This window comes from Schistocerca americana, chromosome 7, assembly GCF_021461395.2.
Source record: "Schistocerca americana isolate TAMUIC-IGC-003095 chromosome 7, iqSchAmer2.1, whole genome shotgun sequence".
Taxonomy (NCBI): Eukaryota; Metazoa; Arthropoda; class Insecta; order Orthoptera; family Acrididae; genus Schistocerca; species Schistocerca americana.
This window is the reverse complement of record NC_060125.1, coordinates 166,907,647-166,931,854: the sequence shown is the minus strand read 5'-3', so window position 1 is coordinate 166,931,854 and position 24,208 is coordinate 166,907,647. Positions and strand designations below refer to the sequence as shown.

The window sequence follows — 24,208 nt, the reverse complement described above, 5'->3', positions numbered from 1 at the left end:
ACACGTATGTAAATGTCAAAGATTGGAAAAATCAGATAACAGTAATCACCTAGGATGTATTCAAGACAACCACAAAAATAATTGACTTTATCTTGAAATGAAATAGCAATGTCTATTATAGATGTTGCCAACCTGCACGTCCCTGCCAGATATACAACACATTTATATGGACGCTACATCAATGATTACTGCATGCTTCTGATTACAGTTTGTATGAAATAAGAGATGTTATAAGAAATGGACCACAAGGTTTGTCTCTATAAAGTTACATTTGGGATGTCCTTTATGAAGAACACATTTCTGCACTGATCAAAAAGGAAAAGAGGTAGATCAGTCTAGTCTGTCTCATACATGACCACTGGTTAATGTAAGTCCAGAATGTGAAACCTGCACAACCATATTTTCTGGTCATGCTGTGCTACCTGGTGCTGTGAAATTGTGTGGTTTTGTTTTCTTTCTTGCGGTCAGTTTCATTTACAACAGCAGGGCTTTGAAACCATTAAACAAATTGTTTCTACTATATATTCATATACTCTTTCTTCTTATATACATGCGTTGGAACTTAAATAGTGGCAACACTGCTGTGGAGACACTATGCAATGGAATTTACTATTGTCGCTAATAGCACACGTTGTTGAAATACCTACCTTACCTCCAAGCAAATGGACTCGCCCTTCTCACATCACCGGCATGCGCACAATCGAGGTGAAAACAGTCACTTGTGAGCGAGCAGTCTAACGTAACAGTGTCACTATTTTTTTGAAACAGGAACAACAGAGTTGTATCAAGATTGAATGTGCCAGAGGTCGCACAGCACAACAGTGTCATCAAGGTCTTCAAGAGGCGTGCAGGGAATCGGCACTGCTGTACAGAACAGTGGCATGTTAGGTAAAACCCTTCAATGACGGTCACAAACTGTGGCAGACATACATTGGGCAGGTCGTCCTAGAATCTCTGAAGAAGAAGTGCATGCTGTTGCCACGTTAGTGGACATGACGCCATACGATTTGTGAGCTCGCCCACGAAACCAGATTAGCGCATACAACTGTGCTTCGCATCCTGAAGGAATGCCTGGGCATGCAAAAAATAGCATCACGATGGGTTCCGCATGACTTGACAGAGATGCAGAAATGGATGCATTACAACGCTGCTCAAACGCACTTGGAGCACTATGAGTGCGAAGGAGAGGCTTTCTTACACCGTATCGTAACACTGGATGAGACATGGGCCAAATCGTAAGAGCCAAAACTGGAACGCCAATCCAATGAATGGTGTCAATATGCATCACTGTGAAAATCAAAAGTGCATCAGAGCCCCAGTATGGTGAAAGTTATGGTGATTCTCATGTTTGACTGTGATGGCGTTATCCTAATGCATTACTTTCCTCCACAGCAGACTTCTGTGCAACCCACCCATCATTTTGCACGACAATGCGCGAGTGCAAACAGCGTAAGCTGTGGCTGCTCTGTTCGGTCGATGGGACTGGGAAGTACTGTACCATCCATCATACTCCCAGGACTTAATTCCTTGTGACTTTCATTTGATTCCGAAGATGAAGGAACCACTTCATGGCATTCGCTTCAGAACTGTTCCAGAGATTCGACAGGCAGTAGATCTCTCCATTCGCACCATCAACAGAACAGGCTCTGCTAACAGTATATTTTGCCTTCCACATCGCTGGCAACAGGTTCTACACAATGCTGGTGACTACTTTGAAGGACAAACAGGTGCAAACATGTAACTCTTTTGTATTGGTTGTGAATAAATAGTTGCCACTATTTAAGTTCCAACCCTCTTATAATTTTCCACAAAAATTGTATACACACATGCATGCTGTTTCACCCTTCTCCTCACACTCGGTTTTAACAAAAAACAAGAAAGTTTTATTTATGACTTAACAGCTTTTGAATACTACTATGGAATCTGAATCATCTGAAACTTTGTAATCCTACTGATTTGCAGATTAAAACTCTTGTGAAATACTGCCATTGATGCTACTATCACGATAGATCCAGCAACAGGCGGGATCTCTCATATGCTGTATACCAATCATCCCAACCAATTTAGAAGTTACGTCGCATAGTGCTCAGAGCCCAACCAATTTACCCATTCTTTTCAAGAACATCATTTCCCAACTGAAGTTCACTCTTAATTACAATAAGCGAGGCTGAAGGTCAGATAGAAGGGGAGGATTAGATGGGGAGGGAGAATCGACAGAGATAGACAGGGAAGGAGGAAACGAACACTGAGAGGGCAGAGAAGAAGGTGGAGAGATGTAGAGGTGAGGAGGAGACAGACAGATGGTGGTGGTGGTGGTGGTGGTGGTGGTGGTGGTGGGGGGGGGGGGGGGACAAGGTGATGGACATAAAAAGGAGGGAGGAGGAGGAGAGTGGTAAAGTGAGAGGAGGAGGAGATGGACACAGAGAGGGAAGATTATTGTTATGATTATCTTCTTTCCTTTCTCACACCTTAGGTCTGGTTAAAAATGGAAGGTGACACGGACCTTGATCAAGCATGACTTCCTTTTAACTGTACGGTATATGTTACATTGCATTTAGGAACTTTCGGGTAATTGAACATGTATCAATAATTACAGATTTCTGTAGTTGTATATATAAGTTTGGATGTAGCTGTATTGCGTTGATGTTTGGTGGATATTGTGTGGTATGACTCCTGTAGTTGATAGTATAATTGGTATAATGTCAACTTTATCCTGATGCCACATGTCCTTGACTTCCTCAGCCAGTTGGATGTATTTTTCAATTTTTTCTCCTGTTTTCTTCTGTATATTGGTTGTATTGGTTATGGATATTTCGATTAGTTGTGTTGATTTCTTCTTTTTATTGGTGAGTATGATGTCAGGTTTGTTATGTGGTGTTGTTTTATCTGTTATAATGGTTCTGTTCCAGTATAATTTGTATTCATCATTCTCCAGTACATTTTGTGGTGCATACTTGTATGTGGGAACATGTTGTTGTATTAGTTTATGTTGTATGGCAAGTTTTTGATGTATTATTTTTGCTACATTGTCATGTCTTCTGGGGTATTCTGTATTTGCTAGTATTGTACATCCGCTTGTTATGTGATCTACTGTTTCTATTTGTTGTTTGCAAAGTCTGCATTTATCTGTTGTGGTATTGGGATCTTTAATAATATGCTTGCTGTAATATCCGGTGTTTATTGTTTGATCCTGTATTGCAATCATGAATCCTTCCGTCTCACTGTATATATTGCCTTTTCTTAGCCATGTGTTGGATGCGTCTTGATCGATGTGTGGCTGTGTAAGATGATATGGTTGCCATGTAGTGTTTTCTTTTTCCAATTTACTTTCTTCGTATCTGTTGATGTTATGTGATCTAAAGGGTTGTAGAAATGGTTATGAAATTGTAGTGGTGTAGCTGATGTATTTATATGAGTGATTGCTTTGTGTATTTTGCTAGTTTCTGCTCGTTCTAGAAAGAATTTTCTTAAATTGTCTACCTGTCCATAATGTAGGTTTTTTATGTCGGTAAATCCCCTTCCTCCTTCCTTTCTGCTTAATGTGAATCTTTCTGTTGCTGAATGTATGTGATGTATTCTATATTTGTGGCATTGTGAACGTGTAAGTGTATTGAGTGCTTCTAGGTCTGTGTTACTCCATTTCACTACTCCAAATGAGTAGGTCAATATTGGTATAGCATAAGTATTTATAGCTTTTGTCTTGTTTCTTGCTGTCAATTCTGTTTTCAGTATTTTTGTTAGTCTTTGTCTATATTTTTCTTTTAGTTCTTCTTTAATATTTGTATTATCTATTCCTATTTTTGTCTGTATCCTAGATAATTATAGACATCTGTTTCTTCCATCACTTCTATGCAGTCGCTGTGGTTATCCAGTATGTAATCTTCTTGTTTAGTGTGTTTTCCCGTGACTATGCTATTTTTCTTACATTTGTCTGTTCCAAAAGCCATATTTATATCATTGCTGAATACTTCTGTTATCTTTAGTAATTGGTTGAGTTGTTGATTTGTTGCTGCCAGTAGTTTTAGATCATCCATGTACAGCAAATGTGTGATTTTGTGTTGGTGTGTTACAGTAATATTATATCCATAATTTGTATTATTTAGCATGTTGGATAGTGAGTTCAGAGCAAGGCAGAATCAGAAAGGACTTAATGAGTCTCCTTGGTATATACCACGCTTAATCTGTATTGGCTGTGATGTGATATTATTTGAATTTGTTTGGATATTGAGTGTGGTTTTCCAATTTTTCATTACTATGTTTAGGAACTGTATCAATTTAGGATCTACTTTGTATATTTCCAATATTTGTAGTAACCATGAGTGGGGTACACTATCAAAACCTTTTTGGTAACCAATGTATGCATAGTGTAGCGACCTTTGTTTAGTTTTAGCTCGATATGTCACCTCTGCATCTATTATCAGTTGCTCTTTACATCCTCATGCTCCTTTGCAACAGCCTTTTTGCTCTTCATTTATAATTTTGTTCTGTGTTGTATGTGTCATTAATTTCTGTGTAATGACTGAAGTTAATATTTTGTATATTGTTGGTAGGCATGTTATGGGGTGATATTTTGCTGGGTTTTCTGTGTCTGCTTGATCTTTAGGCTTCAGATAAGTTATTCCATGTGTAAGTGTATCAGGGAATGTGTATGGGTCTGCAATGTAACTGTTAAATAATTTAGTTAGATGTGAATGTGTTGACGTGAACTTCTTTAGCCAGAAATTTGTTATTTTATCTTTTCCAGGGGCTCTCCAATTGTGCGTAAAATTAATTGCTTGGATGACTTCATGTTTCAAAATTATCACTTCAGGCATTTGTGGTATCATCTTGTATGTGTCTGTTTCTGCTTGTACCCACCATGCATGCCTGTTATGTTGTACCAGGTTTGACCATATGTTGCTCCAGAAGTGTTCCATGTCTGTTATGTTTGGTGGGTTGTCTATTTTAATGTGTGTGTTATCTATTGTCTGATAAAATTTCTTTTGGTTTGTGTTGAATGTTTGGTTTTGTTTCCTTCTATTTTCACTTTTTTTGTATCTTCTAAGTCGTTTGGCCAATGCTTGTACTTTCTGCTTCTTTTCATCTACTTGCTCTATTGCTTCTTGTTGTGAGATTTTACCTAACCTTTTTTGTTTTTTTGTCTGATATTTCATTTCTTATAAATTGTGTTAGCTGTCCGATGTCTTTTCTCAGTTTTTCTATTCTGATCTGTAGCCTGTGTTGCCATGCTGGTTTTGTGGGTATCTTCTGTGTGTTGGTTTGTTCTGATCTCTGCCTAGTGTGTATATTTAGTGTAGTGAGTGCTCCTATATAAACCAGTAGTTGTAACTCTTCCACAGTTGTATTTTCATTTATTTTGTTGTGTATGATTGTGTTGATAGTTGTTATTGTTGCTTCGACTTGTGGGTTATTTGGTGGTCTATGCAAGAATGGTCTAATATCTGTATTTGTGTCTTTGTATTCTATATATGTTAGCTGAAATTTTTCTTCTATATCTAACATGTGTGTCACTTCGTGTTCTATTTGTGCTTTTCTGGTGGCTGTCTTAAGATTTCATTTTCCTCTGATTGTTTAATTGATGCGTGTTGTTCTTTGTTTGTTTGCTCTGGGATGTTTGAGTCAATTACTGTATTTTCTTCTTCTTCTGATTGCACATTATTTTGTTCCAGTATTTGTTGTACTTGTTGTTTGATGTTTTCTAATTCTGACTGGGGTATCCTGTTATTTTTTATTACTACACGGATCTGATCAGCTAGTCGTTGTTCTGTTAAAAATTTTAATTCTGGGTATCTGGTAATAAATTTTGTGTATACTTGTGATCTGTATCCAGTTGTGTTGGTTCCTAAGTTTGTTGCTTGGTAATAACAGAATATGAGGTGTCGGTTAACTTCATCTGACTGTCTCATCCTCTGCCTTTGTTTTCCTTCTAGAGTGGTTGCAGGTAGCATATCCTGCAAAACACCTCTATTTGGATTTAAATCATTTTCCGTGTGGCTAGCAGTGTCGTTACCATTGTGGACGGGCATAGGGTTCAAGCGTCGTCCCCGACCATGACAGCGCTTGTCCAAGGCTTCATTAGTTCTGTCCTGAACCAACTAATCACACTAAAAGGGGGGTTAGCCCCATTAGTGGTTTGTTCTTTTCGTCGCCTTTTACGACTGGCAGAACATACCGAAGGCCTATTCTTTTCCCGGGCCTCCACGGGTAAGTATTATTATTATTATTTGATACAGTGAGGTAGGCAAGCTGAGAGCGTACCACAGATTAGCCAACAGGGCGCACTCAGTAAGAACATGGGCTCTATCATCAGTAGACCCCCCGTCGCAGAAAGAACTCCTGGGTGAGTCCTGTATGGCTGATGCGTAGTTGGCACAACACAAACGGCATCTTCCTGAGAGGTGTGGAAAGATGTATGCCACACCTTAGTGGACCCTTTAATCACTCTCAACTTGTTTTCGGTTGTAGTAGCCTGCCATTCCAATTTCCAGAGCCTCAAAATATTGAGTCAAAGTTGTAATCTAAAGTCTGACCCATATCCCAACATCAAGCTGATCTCCTGTAGTTGTGTCTTTGGCTAGACAGTCAGCGAGTTCATTTCCTGGAATGCCTATGTGGCTCACTGTCCAGATGAAGGCCACCATCTTTCCATAGCTGTAGAGGTGAGCCAGTAGGCCCCAGATGTTGGCGACCAAGATTTTTGGGACAGCACAGAGTTATGTATTTTAAGCAACCCATGGAATTGCTACACATCAGAAAGTTCATCTGGGATCTTATGTAGTGTAAAGCCTGAGAGATGACAACCAACTATGCAGTGTATACACTGCAAGCACTCAGCAGAGAGAGCTTCTCTTGCCCCTTGCATATGCAAAAGCATAACCGACACTGTCATTGCCTTTCGATCTATCTGTGTAGATGCATACTGAATTAGAATAATCATGGAGGATTGAAAGAAACAGGTGGTGGAGAAGGGTAAGATCAGCAGTATCAGTTGGTCTGCCCAGTTTTGGGCTATGCACAAACCGTCTGAACTGCTGGTTGTGGAACAGAGTTGAGTGATGTGGGTGGGTAGGCATCTGACAGATTGTGACTCCTTAACTTGTCAGAAGCTGCTGCCATCAAACTCACAGCCGTGGGACACCACCTTCCGCCAGGAGGCTGTCAACAGGGCTTGTACGAAAGACCCCCGTTGCCAACCGCACGCCAGTGTGGTGAACAGGATCCAGCACTCAGTATGGATGGTGCTGCCAACCCATAGGCAATACATCCATGAGATCAAGCGGGTTGTAATCAGTGCTTTGTAAGATCTCAGAAGAACTGCACGGTCCACACCCCACGACGAGTGACTACGAAAACTGAGAGCATTCAGCTTCTTCATGGAAGTTGCCTTTAGCCAGCAGACATGCAGCAGCCAAGTTACCTTGTGGTCAAAATCACTAAGATAAAAATCTGGGTGCGGGTGCACAGTCCAGAGTTGACAAAAATGAATAACTTGTGATTATGCACAAGAAAATTCATACCCGCGATTCAGAACCCAGTCATGGACTCTCCAGACAGCCCCCTGAAGTTGGTGCTCAGCGATGCGCTGTGATGCAAAGGCATAGTACTGGCAAAGACCATGCAGGTTCAGTGGTGGAGAGACTGTGGGGTCCACTGCATTTACGAAACCACTGATAAAGATAGCAAACAGTGTTATGCTCAGAACCGATCCCTGAGAGTCTCCAGTTTCCTGTACATATTGGTTGCTGAGGTCGAACTTATCCAGACCCAAAAAAATCTGAGAGATCTGAAATTCTGCATGAAAATGGGTAAACTGCCCAGAACCTCACTCATCCAGTGTAGAGAGGATGTAATGATGTCAGGTGGTATCATACGCCTTCTACAAGTCACGGAACACAGCAATCAGATGTTGGCGATGTGCACTGTGAATTCCAAACAAACCAGGTGATCTGTGGTGGACCAGAAAGCCTGAAAGCCACTTTGGAACTGGCTTCAAAGTACCAACAGAGATAGTGGTTGACCATTCATTTGAATAGCTTACACAGCCCATTCGTTGCAGAGATTGGCCAGCAGTTAGTTAAAATATGTGGGCCCTTTCCTGATTTCATGACAGAAATAATAATACCTTCCTGCCACTGAGAGGGAAATATTCCCTCCTGCCAAATGCAATTAAAAAGCTCAAGGATATGTTTCATGCTATCAGCACGACGATGTCTGAGCATTTGGTCACGGATTTTGTCAGGTCCAGGGGCCATACCACGACACTCTGCCAAAAATGCTGCTAAGCTCCCATTCACTAAAATAGACACTGTATGATAGAGAGCTGTGTGCTTGGAAAGATAGCAGGCGGCACTCAATAAGGTGTTTAAATGAGGATGGACACTTCAGCAAAGTGTGCCACAAAACATTTGGCAAGTACCACGGGATCAGTGCAGATGTTACCATTGACAAGGATGCCAGGAACTGCTGTGGGCACTGGGTGGCTGCAAATGTTGCAGAGTTGAGTCCATACTTGAGATGATGGGTTGTGGGATCCCTCCCAACACTTCTGCTTCCTTTTCTTTATTAAAAACTGTGCTCTCATCTGGAGTCTCTTAAATGCTATTAAATTATCCATACAGGAATGGCACTTGTTCCACTGAAGTATACTGGGGCATTCCCTGTTAGCTGTGGCTATATCTTCAGACCACCATTGCACTGGTGGTCGTCAGGATGAGCCAGAGGAGTAGGGTGTTGGTTCTGCTGCAGCATGAGTAATAGTATTAATAGTATCCTGTGCCAATTTGTTGATATCCATCACATGACTGGTTGCAAAAGTGGCTGCAGAGGAGAAAGCCTGCCAAATGGCTTTCTAAAGTGACCAACATGGAGCATGTTCTAGATGTCTGTGAGCGGAGAGGGAGAGAATGATAGGAAAATGGTCACTGTCACAAAGATCACCATAGGTGCACCACTGGATCAGAGGTAAGATAATGGGGCTGCAAACTGCGAGATCAATAGCTGAAAATGCTTTGTGGGCTGCACTGAAATGGGGTGCAGCTCTAGCATTGAGTAGGCAGACATCCAATTCCGAAAGGAGGTGACTTAGTACTTGGCCCCTGTTTGATATAGTGTCACCTCTCCACAGAGGATTATGGGCATTAACGTACCCCAATAAGAGGAAAGGGGTGGGGAGCAGTGCTACTATCTGTAACAGCTCGCAATAATGGAAACGTCTTCTGGGGGTAGTTAAACATTACATACTGTCATCCAAACTGACAGGTAGACACTAACGGTCACAGCCTCTAGTGCAGCAGTAAGTGGCACCTGCTCACTGAAAATATCAGAGCATATGACCCCAGTAGACAGCCTCTTGACATTAATGTGATTAGTACAGTGGGGTTGGTAGTTCTTCAGAGCTGGGAGGTGTGTTGGCATAAACTGTGTTTCCTGAAGCATTATGCCAATTACGGAGTAAGTAGCCATTAAATGACAGAGTTTGGTCAAATGGTGCTAGTAGCCATTACAGTTCGACTGAAGGAGCATTGGTGTCAGGACTGTGAAAGTGGCGAATGGAAAATATGGGTGTGATTACTTTGCTACCAGGTTGTAGTCCACCTGACAGCGCAATCGATCATCCATGTGGACAGGCTAGACTGCTGCAGGGCTGGGGAGCAGAACATTCGAAGCTTCAGAAAGTAGTTTACCTTTCTGCTTATCCTTCTAAGACTTCAATTTCTGTGAAGATTTCCCCCTTTTATTTTCTGGAAGCGAAGAGGACTGTACTTTTCTTTGGTCCCAGCTTGTAGCTGTTGGTCCTTGTCTTCAGAGGGGGCCACCTTAACAGGTGTCTTCATCCCTGATGGCAGAGAATGACTAGGTACCTCTGGCCACCCCAATGGAGAAGGAACCACTGGTGCTATAGGTGTAGGGTATGAGGGAGCTGACGCTACTTGCCACAACTGCAGGGCAGGTCCTGGAATATGACCAAGGCCTGGAGGTGTCATGTGACACATACTCATCGTGTGAGGTGTGGACTGTGACACGACAGTTGCAAAATCAGAGACCATATTGGTTGGATGAAGTCTTTCAAACTTTTTCCTTGCATCTTGGTAAGACAGGTGGTCAAGGGTTTTATGCTCTTGAATTTCCTTCTCCCTCTTGAACAATAAGCATTGTGGTGATCGGGGAGGGTGCAGTTCCAGACAGTTGACACATTGAAGGAGTTGGTCACAAGGCCTGATTTTATGGGACACCTGTCCACATGCCCTACAGATAGCCTCATTAGAACAGTAGGCGGACATGTGTCCAAACCTTAGGCAATTAAAACATCTCATCGGAGGAGGAAAGTAAGGCCTCACGTCACACCTATAAGCCATGACCTTAACCTTCTCAGGCAAAATGTTGCCATTGACGGGTAGGATAAAAGCTCCATCGTCTACTCTATTATCTACATCTACATCCATACTCCGCAAGCCACCTGACGGTGTGTGCCGGAGGGTACTTTGAGTAACTCTATTGGTTCTCCCTTCTGTTCCAGTCTCATATTGATCGTGGAAAGAAAGATTGTCGGCATGCCTCTGTGTGGGCTCTAATCTCTCCGATTTTATCCTCATGGTCTCTTCGCAAGATATATGTAGGAGGGAGCAATATACTGCTTGATTCCTCGGTGAAGGTATGTTCTCGAAACTTCAACAAAAGCCCGTACTGAGCATCTCTCCTGCAGAGTCTTCCACTGGAGTTTATCTATCATCTCCGTAACACTTTCGCAATTACTAAATGATCCTGTAACGAAGAGCGCTGATCTCCGTTGGATCTTCTCTATCTCTTCTATCAACCCTATCTGGTATAGATCCCACACTGGTGAGCAACATTCAAGCAATGGGCGAAAAAGTGTACCGTAACCTACTTCCTTTGTTTTCGGATTGCATTTCCTTAGAATTCTTCCAATGAATCTCAGTCTGGCATCTACTTTACCGACGATCAATTTTATATGATCATTCCACTTTAAATCACTCCTAATGCCTACTCCCAGATAATTTATGGAAATAACTGTATCTAGTTGCTGACCTGCTATATTGCAGCTAAATGATAAAGGATCTTTCTTTCTATGTATTCGCAGCACATTGCACTTGTCTACATTGACATTCAATTGCCATTCCCTGCACAATGCGTCAATTCGTTGAGAACCTCCTGCATTTCAGTACAATTTTCCATTGTTACAACCTCTCGATATACCACAGCATCATCCGGAAAAAGCCTCAGTGTACTTCCGATGTTATCCACAAGGTCATTTATGTATATTGTGAATAGCAACAATCCTACGACACTCCCCTGCGGCACACCTGAAATCACTCTTACTTCGGAAGACTTCTCTCTATTGAGAATGACATGCTGCGTTCTGTTATCTAGGAACTCTTCAATCCAATCACACAATTGGTCTGATAGTCCATATGCTCTTACTTTGTACATTAAACGACTGTAGGGAACTGTATTGAACACCTTGCAGAAGTCAAGAAACACGGCATCCACCCGGGAACCCGTGTCTATGGCCCCCTGAGTCTCATGGACGAATAATGTAAGCTGGTTTTCACGCGATTGTCTTTTTCGAAACCCATGTTGATTCCTATAGAGTAGATTTCTAGCCTCCAGAAAAGTCATTATACTTAAACATAATACGTGTTCCAAAATTTTACAACCGATCGACGTTAGAGATATAGTTCTGCACATCTGTTCGACGTCCCTTCTTGAAAACGGGGATGACCTGTGCCCTTTTCCAATCCTTTGGAAAGCTACACTCTTCTAGAGACCTACGGTACACCGCTGCAAGAAGGGGGGGGGGGGGAGTTCCTTCATGTACTCTGTGTAAAATCGAACTGATATTCCATCACGTCCAGCGGCCTTTCCTCTTTTGAGCGATTTTAATTGTTTTTCTATCCAACTGTCATCTATTTTGATATCTACCATTTTGTCATCTGTGCGACAATCTAGAGAAGGAACTACAAGGCAGTCTTCCTCTGTGAAACAGCTTTGCAAAAGACATTTAGTATTTCGGCCTTTAGTCTGTCATCCTCTGTTTCAGTACGATTTTGGTCACAGAGTGTCTGGACATTTCGTTTTGATCCACCTACCGCTTTGACATAAGACCAAAATTTCTTAGGATTTTCTGCCGAATCAGTACATAGAACTTTACTTTCAAATTCATTGAACGCCTCTCGCATAGCCCTCCTCACACTACATTTCGCTTCACATAATTTTTGTTTGTCTGCAAGGCTTTGGCTATGTTTATGTTTGCTGTGAAGTTCCCTCTGCTTCCGCAGCAGTTTTCTGACTCGGTTGTTGTACCACCCATCTCCTACGATGTAATCTAATGCATATTATACGATGGTTTGGAACTTTGTCCACTGATCCTCAACACTATCTGTACTTGAGACAAAACTTTTGTGTTGAGCCATCAAGTACTCTGAAATCTGCTTTTTGTCACTTGTGCTAAACAGAAAATCTTCCAACCTTTTTTAATATTTCTATTTACGGCTGAAATCATCGACGCAGCAACCGCTTTATGATCGCTGATTCCCTGTTCTGTGTTAACTGGTTCAAATAGTTCGGGTCTGTTTGTCACCAGTCCCTTCTGGATGCAGTGAACAAAATGGACTCCATGCCACGCCAGGTTAGTAAGCATCTCTTCACTGGTTTGTAGCATTAGATCCCAATGGAAGATAATACCCTGGATCCACTGAGCTTGTTATGAGGAGAAATGGTGACTGGTACATCTCCTAACTTGACCCAGGCCTGAAGTGCTCTTGATTGGTTGTCGTGTGGTGTTTTGATCAGCAAAGATTCATTTCTCACCTCTATTGCCACAACCTCCCCAAATCGATCTTCAATATTTTCAATGAAAAACATTGGCTTTATTGAAGTGAAATGGCCGCTGTCAGTGCAGGAACAAACCAAGAACTTGGCAAACTGTCCATGTCCATTTCTCATAGCTGATTCTCGTCTTGAGTCATGGTCAATGATGAAAACGCTGTAGGATTATAAACTTCTGCATTAAAATCACTGATCCTGACTGATGAGATGGCCGTGTTGACAAGCCCACTATTAAGTTTGATCCGTTTCATTGCAGATCATCTGCACCAATGCCACTCACTCCGACTGGAGGCCCTCCCCACGGGCACCACCCCACCCAGGCAAAGGCCACCTGGCACAGTAGATGCTGTACGGAGTCCTGGTACCCCAAAGTGGAGAGGCTGACATGGGGAGGTCACAGCTCAGGCATCAGCAGTGCGATACCTGCGTTGTCAGGGGGCTAACACTGAGAAGGTACATGACAATCTCACCGTGACGGACCGGCTACTGAACTGGATCGGTTGGTGCAGAAGGTAACAGTGCACAGTGGAGAAGTAATGCACCATAGTAAGGCATCCTTCCTCAAATGGCCCACACTTAAAAAAAATTGATCCAATAAAAATGTCTGCTATTAGTCACCTCTTATGAAAGGCAATGAAGGGCCATGGGTCTATTCTAGCCCCTGACACGACAGGGGGAGAGGGGATAGGAGGCTGGGATGTATATACGATTTCCATAAATACTCAGCATATGTGAAGCATTGCTGGGTTTGCTAGTAACATTATAAAGTAATCAGTTATTTATCCCATGTTGGAATACTGCTTAACTGTATGGGACTCAAAATAAATATGACTAACTGAATTTATAAATATAAGGGAAGCACAAATGGTCGTTGGTTTGTCTGACTCACTGGACAGAAGCTATTAAAGATAGATGTAAAATATCTCACAGAAAGCCCACTTACAAAGTTTCTGCAGTTTTGGCTGCCATCCGGTCGGCCGCACTTTAAAATACACATGCCGCCAATCATACTGCTGTGTTTCCTACAGCCTCCAGTGTGGCATGAGAGCGTTGCCACGAATGCTTATGCTGCTACCAATGATATGCCAGTGTCCCCTCTCTGGAGCTTTAGCGGTGGGTCTACTGAAGTTCAATCATCATTCCACAGAGCCCATTTTGTGTGTTTGCCATCTCATAACATATACGGACTTTCAGAGCAATCAGGGTTCATTCTCTATGGAATAGTCATTGTATTGAAGATGAATGAACTTTAAACCTCTGTATCTGTATATACCTCAACTTTCAAGTCTACTGTTAACATTAGTTGCAGACTAAATAAATACTTGAATTCTCTGTCCATAAACTGCATCTGTTTCTCGGTCCTGTAACCACTAAAGAAATTCTTCCCACCCTCTACACATGATTGGAACAAGAAGAAACCACAACTTATGCTAGCCTGCCAAGTACCCTCTGCCATGCACTTCCCAGTCATTTTCAGAGTATGTACGTAGACTCAGATGAAGAATAACTAACATTATAAATAAGTGGTGGCAGGATAACACACATATAAAGGTATTTAAAATTTGCAAACTTTCAGAGCCAGTGGCTCCTTCTCCTGGCAGAAGCGTTGAAGGGGAAGGAAGAGGGGTGAAGGAAAAAGACTGGTGAGATTTAGGAAATGGAGTGAGTTTGTGAAAATTGCCCACAACCCGAGACAGGGGAGACTTATCAGACAGGAACAGAAGGAAAGACTTCTTTCCTTCTCATCGCATCCAGTAAATCTACCCTGGCCCAGGGCCTGGGAGACTTTTCTGAACCTTCTCCACTTGCCAAATTTCACCAGTCCTCCCCCTGCTGCTTGGTGTTTAGGTTTTTCTATCTATTCAATTATGATATATTTTCAAAATGTTTTTGCACTGATTTAACATTATAAAGACGCAGTACTTCGGATATAAGGTTCTGTTTACAATAAAATTTGCTTCAGAACCTTGTATTTTTATTCTGGAAATTATTTTGTTTATGTCATTTGAAACATACTGTACTACAAATCACAAGTAAGACATTTTGGATAACACTGATATTAAGTGTTGTAACAGTAGAGTTACGTGTGTTGATTTTCTAATATGTTTTGTGAAAACTGAATTTATAACTGAATTCATAAATTACTTGTACCATATATTTCAATTGGGCACTGCAAGGGGTCAGATGATTTTGTCAAAATACAAATCTTTATTCAACTATGAAAATGGCTGTTTTCTGGGAAAATATTGTTTGTTTATATATCCCTGAACAATTGAAATAGTTTTACATGATTCATAATATAAATTGTCCGTTTTCACATTGTATCAGCAGTAAATCAAGCGAACTTCAATACTGCCTCTACGGCCAAGAGTACCAGCCAAATTTGTACGTTCTTACTAAACACTGTACAACACAACGCCACCACCTGTTACACAGTGAACAACATTCTATGAAAATGCATATAACATGAACTAAAAGACTGATGTAAGGCAGTGAGTGCTGTACAATCAATAGCAGTTGAGTACAGTTACAATACAATCTGTATGGAGTTTTGAGAGGAAAGTGGAGATAGTAAAATTTTAAACCATGAAATAACATTTTTAAATTGATTCATTACTTAAACTGCAACCTTATGATACATGACAGGACTTTTTCCAGCTAGTTAAGAAACCTGACTCCAGTTTTGAAGGACTACCTAGATAAGATGACACCAACATCTACACCAGTCATTAGGATACATAATACTATCGTTTCTTTGGGCAATTCTGTGTAAACTGTAATTTTAATAAATATATAAGAGTAACGCGCATCTTTTGTTAAGTGCAATTAGCTCACCATAGGAGTGAGTGAATGCACTTTATTATTCAGAGGACATCTTCATTTCAGTTCGTCAGCAAATGAGGAGATGGGAAGCCTACGAAGTTATGTCAGGAGTTGGGAAGTTACTAAGTGACTATTTAAGTCATGATTCAGAAGTATGAGTATGCCACACATTTCTCACTTCCTTCTCATGTATGGTGGGTGGGTTGCCTGCCTGCCTGCCTCCCCCCCCCCCCCCCCCAAAAAAAAAAAAAAAAAAAAAAGCGGTCTCAGCCTATCAAATTTACCATCTACGCTCCCCTTCCAAATGAAACCCATGGAACTGAAATCTAGTAGTATTTTCATTTATCTTTGTGTGTAAGTTGTAGTGGCAGTTTTAATATTTATGAATGTAATTTTTATTTCTGTCAAGTTAATTGCCTTTCTGTCATGCAAAATTTCATACGTAAAATTACATTCACATTTTCCAGTATGTACACAACAAGAAATGCATGTAATGACAAATTTTTGCTTGCTTGCATTACAGTAAAGTTATTATAGGCCTATGTGGGAGCATATATGCACATCTGGAGTAGCTTGAAACTGTGAAACAACTCAGCTCATCCAGTTTTGTATAGTCAAAAATATTTCACCTTCTATTAATGTAAGTATTATCACAACATAATAAATGTATAGAAAGTTTACTGTTTAATAGTACCAGGAAAAAATTTCTGCGTAGCTCACAGTGAGTAATGTTCACAATTTGGTTGAGGCAAAACAGTGAGTAATGAAAACTACTCAACACCTGGTAAAGACAAGCATGGAAGTAGTTATAATACGGTGTAGAGATGACATCTGACAACTCAGCCGCCAACCCACAACTTGTAAACCATCAATTTCGCTGAGAAAGTAGGAAAGATTACATCTATTGCAATTAACCATTTCTGTTTTCTTTTTACGTATTGCCCGTCTCAAACTCCATCAATTTATTTTAACACCCATTACACAACCAGTGTATCCTCTACCTGTTCCACATTTAATTACTTGACTTGGTTTGTTAGTACTTCTACAATAAATTGTCTCCCATGCTGTAATAACCAAAACTTCACAAATTTCCCCTTCTTAAATTATTATTAAGTATTCTTAATTTCCAATTATTTTGTCACTGGTGGGAAGCAACTGAACTAAACCTATGACAAAACACAATCCTCCCCTCATTTTTCCCCTTTTTATGAAGATGCTGACCTGCATACACTCCGCCACTATCATGCAAATATTATGGCCTTGCAAAGAAAAACATGACTAGATGATAGACACTTAGGCAATAAAGGCCACAAGCTTAAGCTTGTGACTAACTTTTTTAATATGACAGTGAAGCAACAAGTGTAGTAAGATATTTAACAAAAATTAATTTTTTTCCCCCTTGACAGTCCCTTTATGGACTAATGAATTCATTCTGCTTCATTATACACTTACCTCTGAATCTTTTTGTTTCCACTGATCCCACTGATTGTCTTGTGTAGCAGATTTCTTTTTGTTTGTGGAACTTGCTTGCTTGTTTCCGTCCCCCTTGGTAGAAGACTTAGCTTTTGGTTTTGCATTCACTTTCTGCTGGTTCTGTTGCTGTTTAAATGAAAGATGTGTCATATCTCTAAGATTTTTTGCTGTATCATGATAGCCAATTGAAAATAAATAAATCTGTGTCAATCACCAGAATCTTAATTTAATTAGCAGTCACAATCCTCACAACATAGTCCACAATCGATGAAACTTGGTGCACAAACATCACTTTTCAGGAATGTTCCTATAACCTTATGGGAAAACTAAACAACCACAAGAGCTGCATGCAAACAATGTAACCAAGTGCAAATGTACAGTAGACAAAACTGCAGAATTAATAGTAATGGCTGATTTATCTTGATCATGTGGGCACAAATAGAAACTCAGGAGCTGGCTTACATTTTGAGCTCATTAAAGTGTGAGTTTTTAATTGTGTTTTATTTGTTATTTTACATGCTTCACGTTGTAGATAATTTCTTTAGTATTGTAATAGTTTTAATATTATATACTGAAATTGCATTAGATTTGACTGAGATCTGTTTATGTACGGCCAGCATACTGACACACACTCATAATAATAAACTTTGCAGATTCTCACATATTTTTGTGTACACTTGTAATGAATATATGCACTGTCATGAATATATGCACAAGTGTCATTTTTTGCCAAACAAGTTAAAATTTGACATTCTGCTGATTTTTTGTTTGTTTTTTCATTAAATATGCTGTGCCATTTGAATTTCAGTTAGGTGCGATGTGGGCCTTGCATTTTGTTTGCATACGTATGGCTGATGTACCCAAACTTGCACTCGAACAAATGTAGCACATTCCCTTGAGATGACATATTTTTATAGCTGAATAAACACAGCAAATTTCAGAACATTCAATCATTTTAACAAACTTTGGATTATTCTATTGCTATAGTTAATTACTTTGACAATAATTTTGAAGGTGATTGGAATTGGCAGCTGGTACGAAGGCTGGAAGGGGAAGGATGCAGTCTGACAGATTGTTGGAAGCACCAGAAGAAGGTTTCAGCTGCCAGAGTTGAATGGAGAGGAGCATCACGCAAGAGTAGACATGAGAAATAAGCATCAGATGTTGTCCATGCTCAAGAACTCAGAATATCACTAATGTCAGGAAGACAGAAGTACTGCTGTTAGGTAGTGGTTATGCCAGAGGTGTAAGGTGTCAGTTACAGGAGAAGTTAGGATTGGTGTGTAAGGTCACCAGTTTCTCAAGTCAAGTGCTGGGCTCAAAGGAGATAGCGGACATAAGGTCTTTTGCGTAAAGAACGCACTAAAGATAATCAGGTAGTAATAGTGGTTGGGGCAAGGAACAGGTTGGAGAGAGACAGGGCATGTAACTTGAGTATCAAAGCCTTCTCAACTGGTGGCACACATGTGTACCTTATTCAGCTGTTCATATAGCGGAGATGCTGAGTCGCGATAGGCACAACAAAAAGATTCACACAATTATAGCTTTCGACCATTAAGGCCTTTGTCACCAGTAGACACACGTACATACACACATACACAAACTCACGCAAACGCAACTTGCACACACGTCTGCAGTCTCAGAGAACTGAAACCACACTCAGTTCTCTGAGACTGCAGACATGTGTGCAAGTTGTGTTTGCGTAAGTGTGTGTGTGCGTGTGTGTGTGTGTGCGCGTGTGTGTATGTGTGCCCGCTGTTGACACAGGCCTTAATGGCCGAAGGCTATAATTGCGTGAATCTTTTTGTAGTGCATATCGCCACTCAGCATCTCCGCTATATGGTGAGTAGCAACTTTCCTTCTCTGGTATTGTTACATTCCATCCTGGATTTTCCATTGTTTGATTATTCAGCTGTTCCATTGCCGTAGCTGGCTTCGCTGTATGGTGAGTTAATGTGGAGCTAGAAATGGTGCACATTGCATTGGTGTTGGTTGGGCGTACCAGGTGATGAGGTTTCACTAGGAGTGGCCTGCACCACATTAGGACTGGAGAGTAAAAGTTGCTGGAGCTAAAATCCCCATTGCCATGGGTACAAGAAATAGGACTTTTTTTACAATAGGTCATAATAAAAGGTCCCTCTACCTAAAATGTGTCTCAACCAGTTCAGAGATTTCTTCAACAGGTACAGAGACAATACACTGTACCATAGTGCAAGACACACACACCATTAATGGTTAAGAAATCTTAATTATAAACTCAACAGAAATATAGATACCCTTACCAATCCTACATAGAAAAATAGAATTATCAGTTTTTCAACAAAATATGCAGTCTATTAATACTAACATACAGCAACTACAAATTTATGTTTTGGGATCTGAGAATACCCACAAAGCCATGGTCCACTATTTCCCAAAGAATTTTCCTATGCAACTGGTGAGGTCAACACTCAAATGTCCGGACTGGTGGAGTAGTTGACAGGTTCTTATACAGGAATCATTACTGCCTTATTCAATGTGGTGTACTATCCATGTTAACATATTCTTAATAAATAATTAAGTATTACACTTTGGGAATTCTCACTATTCAGAGACTTAATCATAGCCATATTTTCTTTTCTATTAGTCTCCAGTAAACACATCTTCTGATGTGCTTTTTAAAGAGGTTCGTATGAGAAATATATCGAATGAGTGTGTAAAAAGTATTGTTCAGTTCACCCAGAATAAACAAGATTTTTCATGTTTCATGAAAGTCAGTATTCATCTTAATCCTCTCATTTTGGTAAACTTAGAACTGAATCTTTCTGTTGCTTCTCTGAAGCTGTTCTCAATATACTTCACATTGTTTTAATTTTATTCTGAGGCACATGTATCCTTCTTGAAAAGCTTATTCTTTTATCTACTTCAGTAACACATCTTCTTAAGTCTTACTGCATTACCTCTAATGATTTATTGTAGGTAGACCTCAGAATCAGATCTATTTCCTTTTACATGAGGTTCTGATTCTTTGTGTTAACAACAATGGCTGCCTCTGCTGATCCATACTCTTCCAGCCTCAGAGCAATTGAGCAGCCCTGTAACCCCTTCCCAATACGTATTCATCAAAAAGTAATTAGCATTGATAAGGTAAATTGGACACTGCATAGGTACACGTCTGTGTTAAAGTATCAAGGCAGTGTTGAGAAGCAGGATACCATATTAGACTTCAGGAATAAGGAATCACAGTATTAGCTCAGTAAATCATGTTACTGATGTGGTTGTATTCAAGTCTTTAGCACAACTGTGAAAGTAGTCAGTTATCAAATGGAAAGAAGTGTTTCTTTGCTTGGGAGTCCACTGTGATGAAGCCTATACAAGATTATGATAATTCTTGTTCTCTTTAAAAATCTGGTACTTATTCATCCTAACTAGGCCTACCTGAAAAGCTTTGATGCTTTTAGCAGCAGTCAATTAAAGACAGGTACACAGTCCTACAATGGTTCAAGTCTAGACAACTGCAAAAAGCATCACAAATTTTCAGGAAGGGGAAGAATGTTCATAATCTTGTATAGGCTTCAGCACAGCATTGACCCACCTTAGTTACTGCATCTACGCAAGATGTAGCTCTATTTCTTAAGGATATTCACAATGCTCATGGTACTATATTACATATGTCATTGTCTATCACACTACAAGTCAAAGCTGGCCACTTCAAACCAATGTTGTTAGGCTTTGTGATTATTTCTATAATGGCACATTAAATTGCTGTTTTATGACACCCTCCAAATAATTACTGAATTATTCAATGAGAGGTTAAAGTAGTGGAGCACACTTGGACTCTAATTCCAATTGCTTGTCTTTTGTAGCCTGCACATTACTTGAGCATACCTTGTTAAGATTTATACCCTACAAACTCCACATGCCCCTCACAGAATTTTGGAACTAGCATTTCTGGGATAATAGTTAACGCATGAAGTTCAGTTTCTGCTCAGTGTTAAGGTTACTGAGATAGAAGACTATTGTCTTGGCAATTCCAGCAGGATGAAATTACTTAGTGGGGCTGTATCTGCTGCAAGAACAATGAAAGAACTTGTAAAGCTTCTTGGGATTCTGTGACATAGGACAGAATATGGTTAGACTCCTTTTATTTAAAAATAAGATGTGACAGTTGCAAGATTACACGTTAAGGACAAGGCTTTTGCTACCTCTGAATGTAACCTTCTAGTGTAAATCATTCTGCCAGATAATCATGCCTAATATTCTAGTAAAGAGCAGTTATGTCATAAGACATGAATGACTGGAAGCCCCCAAAATGGTCTGCCTACTTGGTAAGTTTTTCCGTATCCCCTGTGCCAGCAGGCACCATTCCTTCATGGAGTATAAGAGCTCTGTGCTACAATATATATCTGTTACATGTAGGCAACTGTAATGGTGTGTGTAGTGTAGTGCCATATTCATGTTGGAGATGATGAGAAAAGGCAGAGGGTGAATCACGGTGCTGCATTTAGCCTACTCCCTTCAAACAGCACCAAGGTGGCCACCGTACTTAACAGCCTCATCTAACAGATATATCGCCAGCAACAGTGACACATGTTCTCACTTCATGAAAGACAGTGGAGAGGTTTGGAACTGAATCCAGGAGACTGATGCAAAGACTGGTGATAAGGGACTTTACACCACCACCACCACTCCTGTCCCTACTGCCATAAAGGCAAAGGGAAAAGTAACAACAGCATGCGGCATACTCACATGGATACACGTCCCAATACTGCCCATGCCCAATGGTGCTTAACTTTGGTTACCTGATGGGAACCAGTGCGTCCACCTCGACTAAACTGCTGACATATTCCAGTAACATTAGTTTAGAAGTGGATCATCTGTACTCCTACTGAAATGAAAACTAGTGCTTAACACTTGTGAGGCCCAGATTATCAACTCTTGAGTAATAGACACTTTCTTGCTTATATTATTCAGTGAACAGAATGGTTGAGCTTTTCTTCCCCCTCTTCTTGTATTAGCCCTAATACTGAATCTTTGTACTCCAAATTGTTTCGAATACATTTTACCCAGAAAGTATTAGGATAACTTGATTAAGCTCCTAATTGTTTTGACCCATGAAGAAACTCTCCAAGGCGATTAGCATCAAGCACTCAATGCAATTGTTCCATCAGGTTTACAGGCACATCACACTGTATTACATGCACCACTGCTGGGTGGAGAACGGTAGGCTGTGTACAATGTGAATGATAGGATAAGAGATGAATTAAAAGTTTGATTATCTTATGACCATAAATAGCATTTCAAGACTAAGTAGTACAATGTGTATCTGGCACAGAAATCGAAAATTGACTCGTAAATGCCTTTTTCTTTAGTGTTACGCCTGTAGTGAATATCGCGAACTAATTTCTCACACATGCAATTCACACATCTGACCCGCTCTTTATACTATTTGGTTGATTTTAGTTATATCATGGTATGAGCGATATTTCATAACATAGCTGAAAATGGTATCACAATAGAAAACTCTAGGATACTGGCTTCTTTTAATATAATATTTTAGCTTTAAATGAATATCACGATAAATGCATGCCAATCTATGCATGAAATAATAGTTATGGAAATGTATTATCGTTTCGCTGCAGAAACAACAATACTGATACAATAAAAATTATTGAATGATTACCTTTCCATTTTCTTGTTTCTTATTTTTCTTTTTCTGATTTGCATCCGACTTCTGGGTGCCCGAAGCTGACTTTTTATTGTCAGTCTTTTTCTTCTGTTGACTCTTCTTCGGATAATCATCTTCGCCTTCCACAGTAAGAACAGCAAATCGTGAAGCAACTGCCGTCGCCATGGTGTATCAAGTAACAAATCAGACTCAGTTTTAAAAGGGTTAAATTTCTCAGCAATGTAAGTACACTTATGAGAAACACAAGCAAACAACACTTCAATGAAACTTCCGCCTCGAGCTGTCACAACAAGCGCAACACAGGTCGCACCACTACACTATTATCGTTACTGTTTTTTCCTAGGGCATTATGGGTAGGCTTCTGTAACCTACAATGCATTGTGGGTAAAGGAATATGTCCACCAACTTGTAAAGCGGTGTATTAGATACGAAGCGCGCGTGTGTGTCAGTGTGTAAGTTCGTTTTGTTGTTATATTTGTGTGCTGCCAGAGAATTAGAGCTTGGTGTGATGTCTGAGTATCATTTAAACCCTTGAATAATTTTTGCTTGTGTCGGAAGTAATACAATATTATAAGCGTCACTGCCAGAGAACGGCTACAATTTTTGTATGTAAATAATGTGTGTTTGCGCCAAAGATGTGCGGCAGGCTTAAATTGTGTGTCACCTATGTGAAGCTAGCGTCAGTGCTAAGTTAAGGAAATTAAGTAATTTCATACGTAACGTAGCTATTTTGTTTGTGGTAAACGTCATATTTTTTTTTGTTTTCTGAGACGTAATGGGAAGCTCACCACAGTCGGTTTAGCACCAGTAACACATCTGCGTCATCTTTTGCCATGAAAATCTGTGTGACTTTTCTTGAGACTTCTCTATGAGTACCATGATACATCTATTGAAATGTTTGCTGATTACTTTATGTGGTATCAGGTTTGCACATTTTGTGCTTAAGTGTTAGGGTAGATTAACGCTGCAGATAGTTTTTTTCTCATGTTTTGGATAATCAGCTGCATCATGTAAACGCCTTTTATTTGCAACTACAGTTCATTCTTTGCAATTTAGTGTGGGGATCGCACAGACAACTTGATGTCAATATTTGCTATTTTAAATATATTTCACATCATCATACCAAAAACTGTATGCAGTTATTGCACCTGCCATTTCTTGCCTGGTAATGCCACAGTCTTGTATTAAGAGAGAAACGAATTTTGAATATTCTTATGTTACCAGTCCATGTTTTACCACTGGTAGGCGTACCCATGAAAGGAAAAAAAATTGCATAAAATATGCTCATCACAATATTTTATGTTTCAGAACGACATAATAATGTGTACTTGTTTATTTCTCCTGGGCAGAGAAAGTAGACAATGCACTAAAATACAGGACAAATATGTGATGGTCTAG

General features: G+C 40.1%; 2 protein-coding genes across 4 annotated transcripts in view; one reads left to right on the top strand and one right to left on the bottom strand.

Moving 5' to 3' along the window:
- Positions 1-23,127, bottom strand: part of LOC124622549 (G kinase-anchoring protein 1-like) — a 47,011-nt gene extending 23,884 nt beyond the window's left edge. Inside the window, exons 1-2 of the mRNA XM_047148285.1 lie at positions 22,805-23,127; positions 17,122-17,268 (exon numbers count right to left, since the gene is read on the bottom strand). Coding sequence (XP_047004241.1) covers positions 17,122-17,268; positions 22,805-22,975 — 318 coding nt within the window. The 5' untranslated portion in view covers positions 22,976-23,127. The remainder of the gene's footprint in view (positions 1-17,121; positions 17,269-22,804) is intronic.
- Positions 23,128-23,199: 72 nt separating this feature from the next.
- The window catches only part of LOC124622306 (mucin-17-like), a 79,376-nt gene continuing 78,367 nt past the window's right edge, over positions 23,200-24,208 (top strand). The window contains exon 1 of one of the 3 annotated variants that reach the window (XM_047147979.1): positions 23,200-23,262. The gene's annotated coding sequence lies outside the window, so the exon portion shown is untranslated. The remainder of the gene's footprint in view (positions 23,263-24,208) is intronic. The other 2 variants (XM_047147980.1, XM_047147978.1) reach the window with 2 other exon arrangements.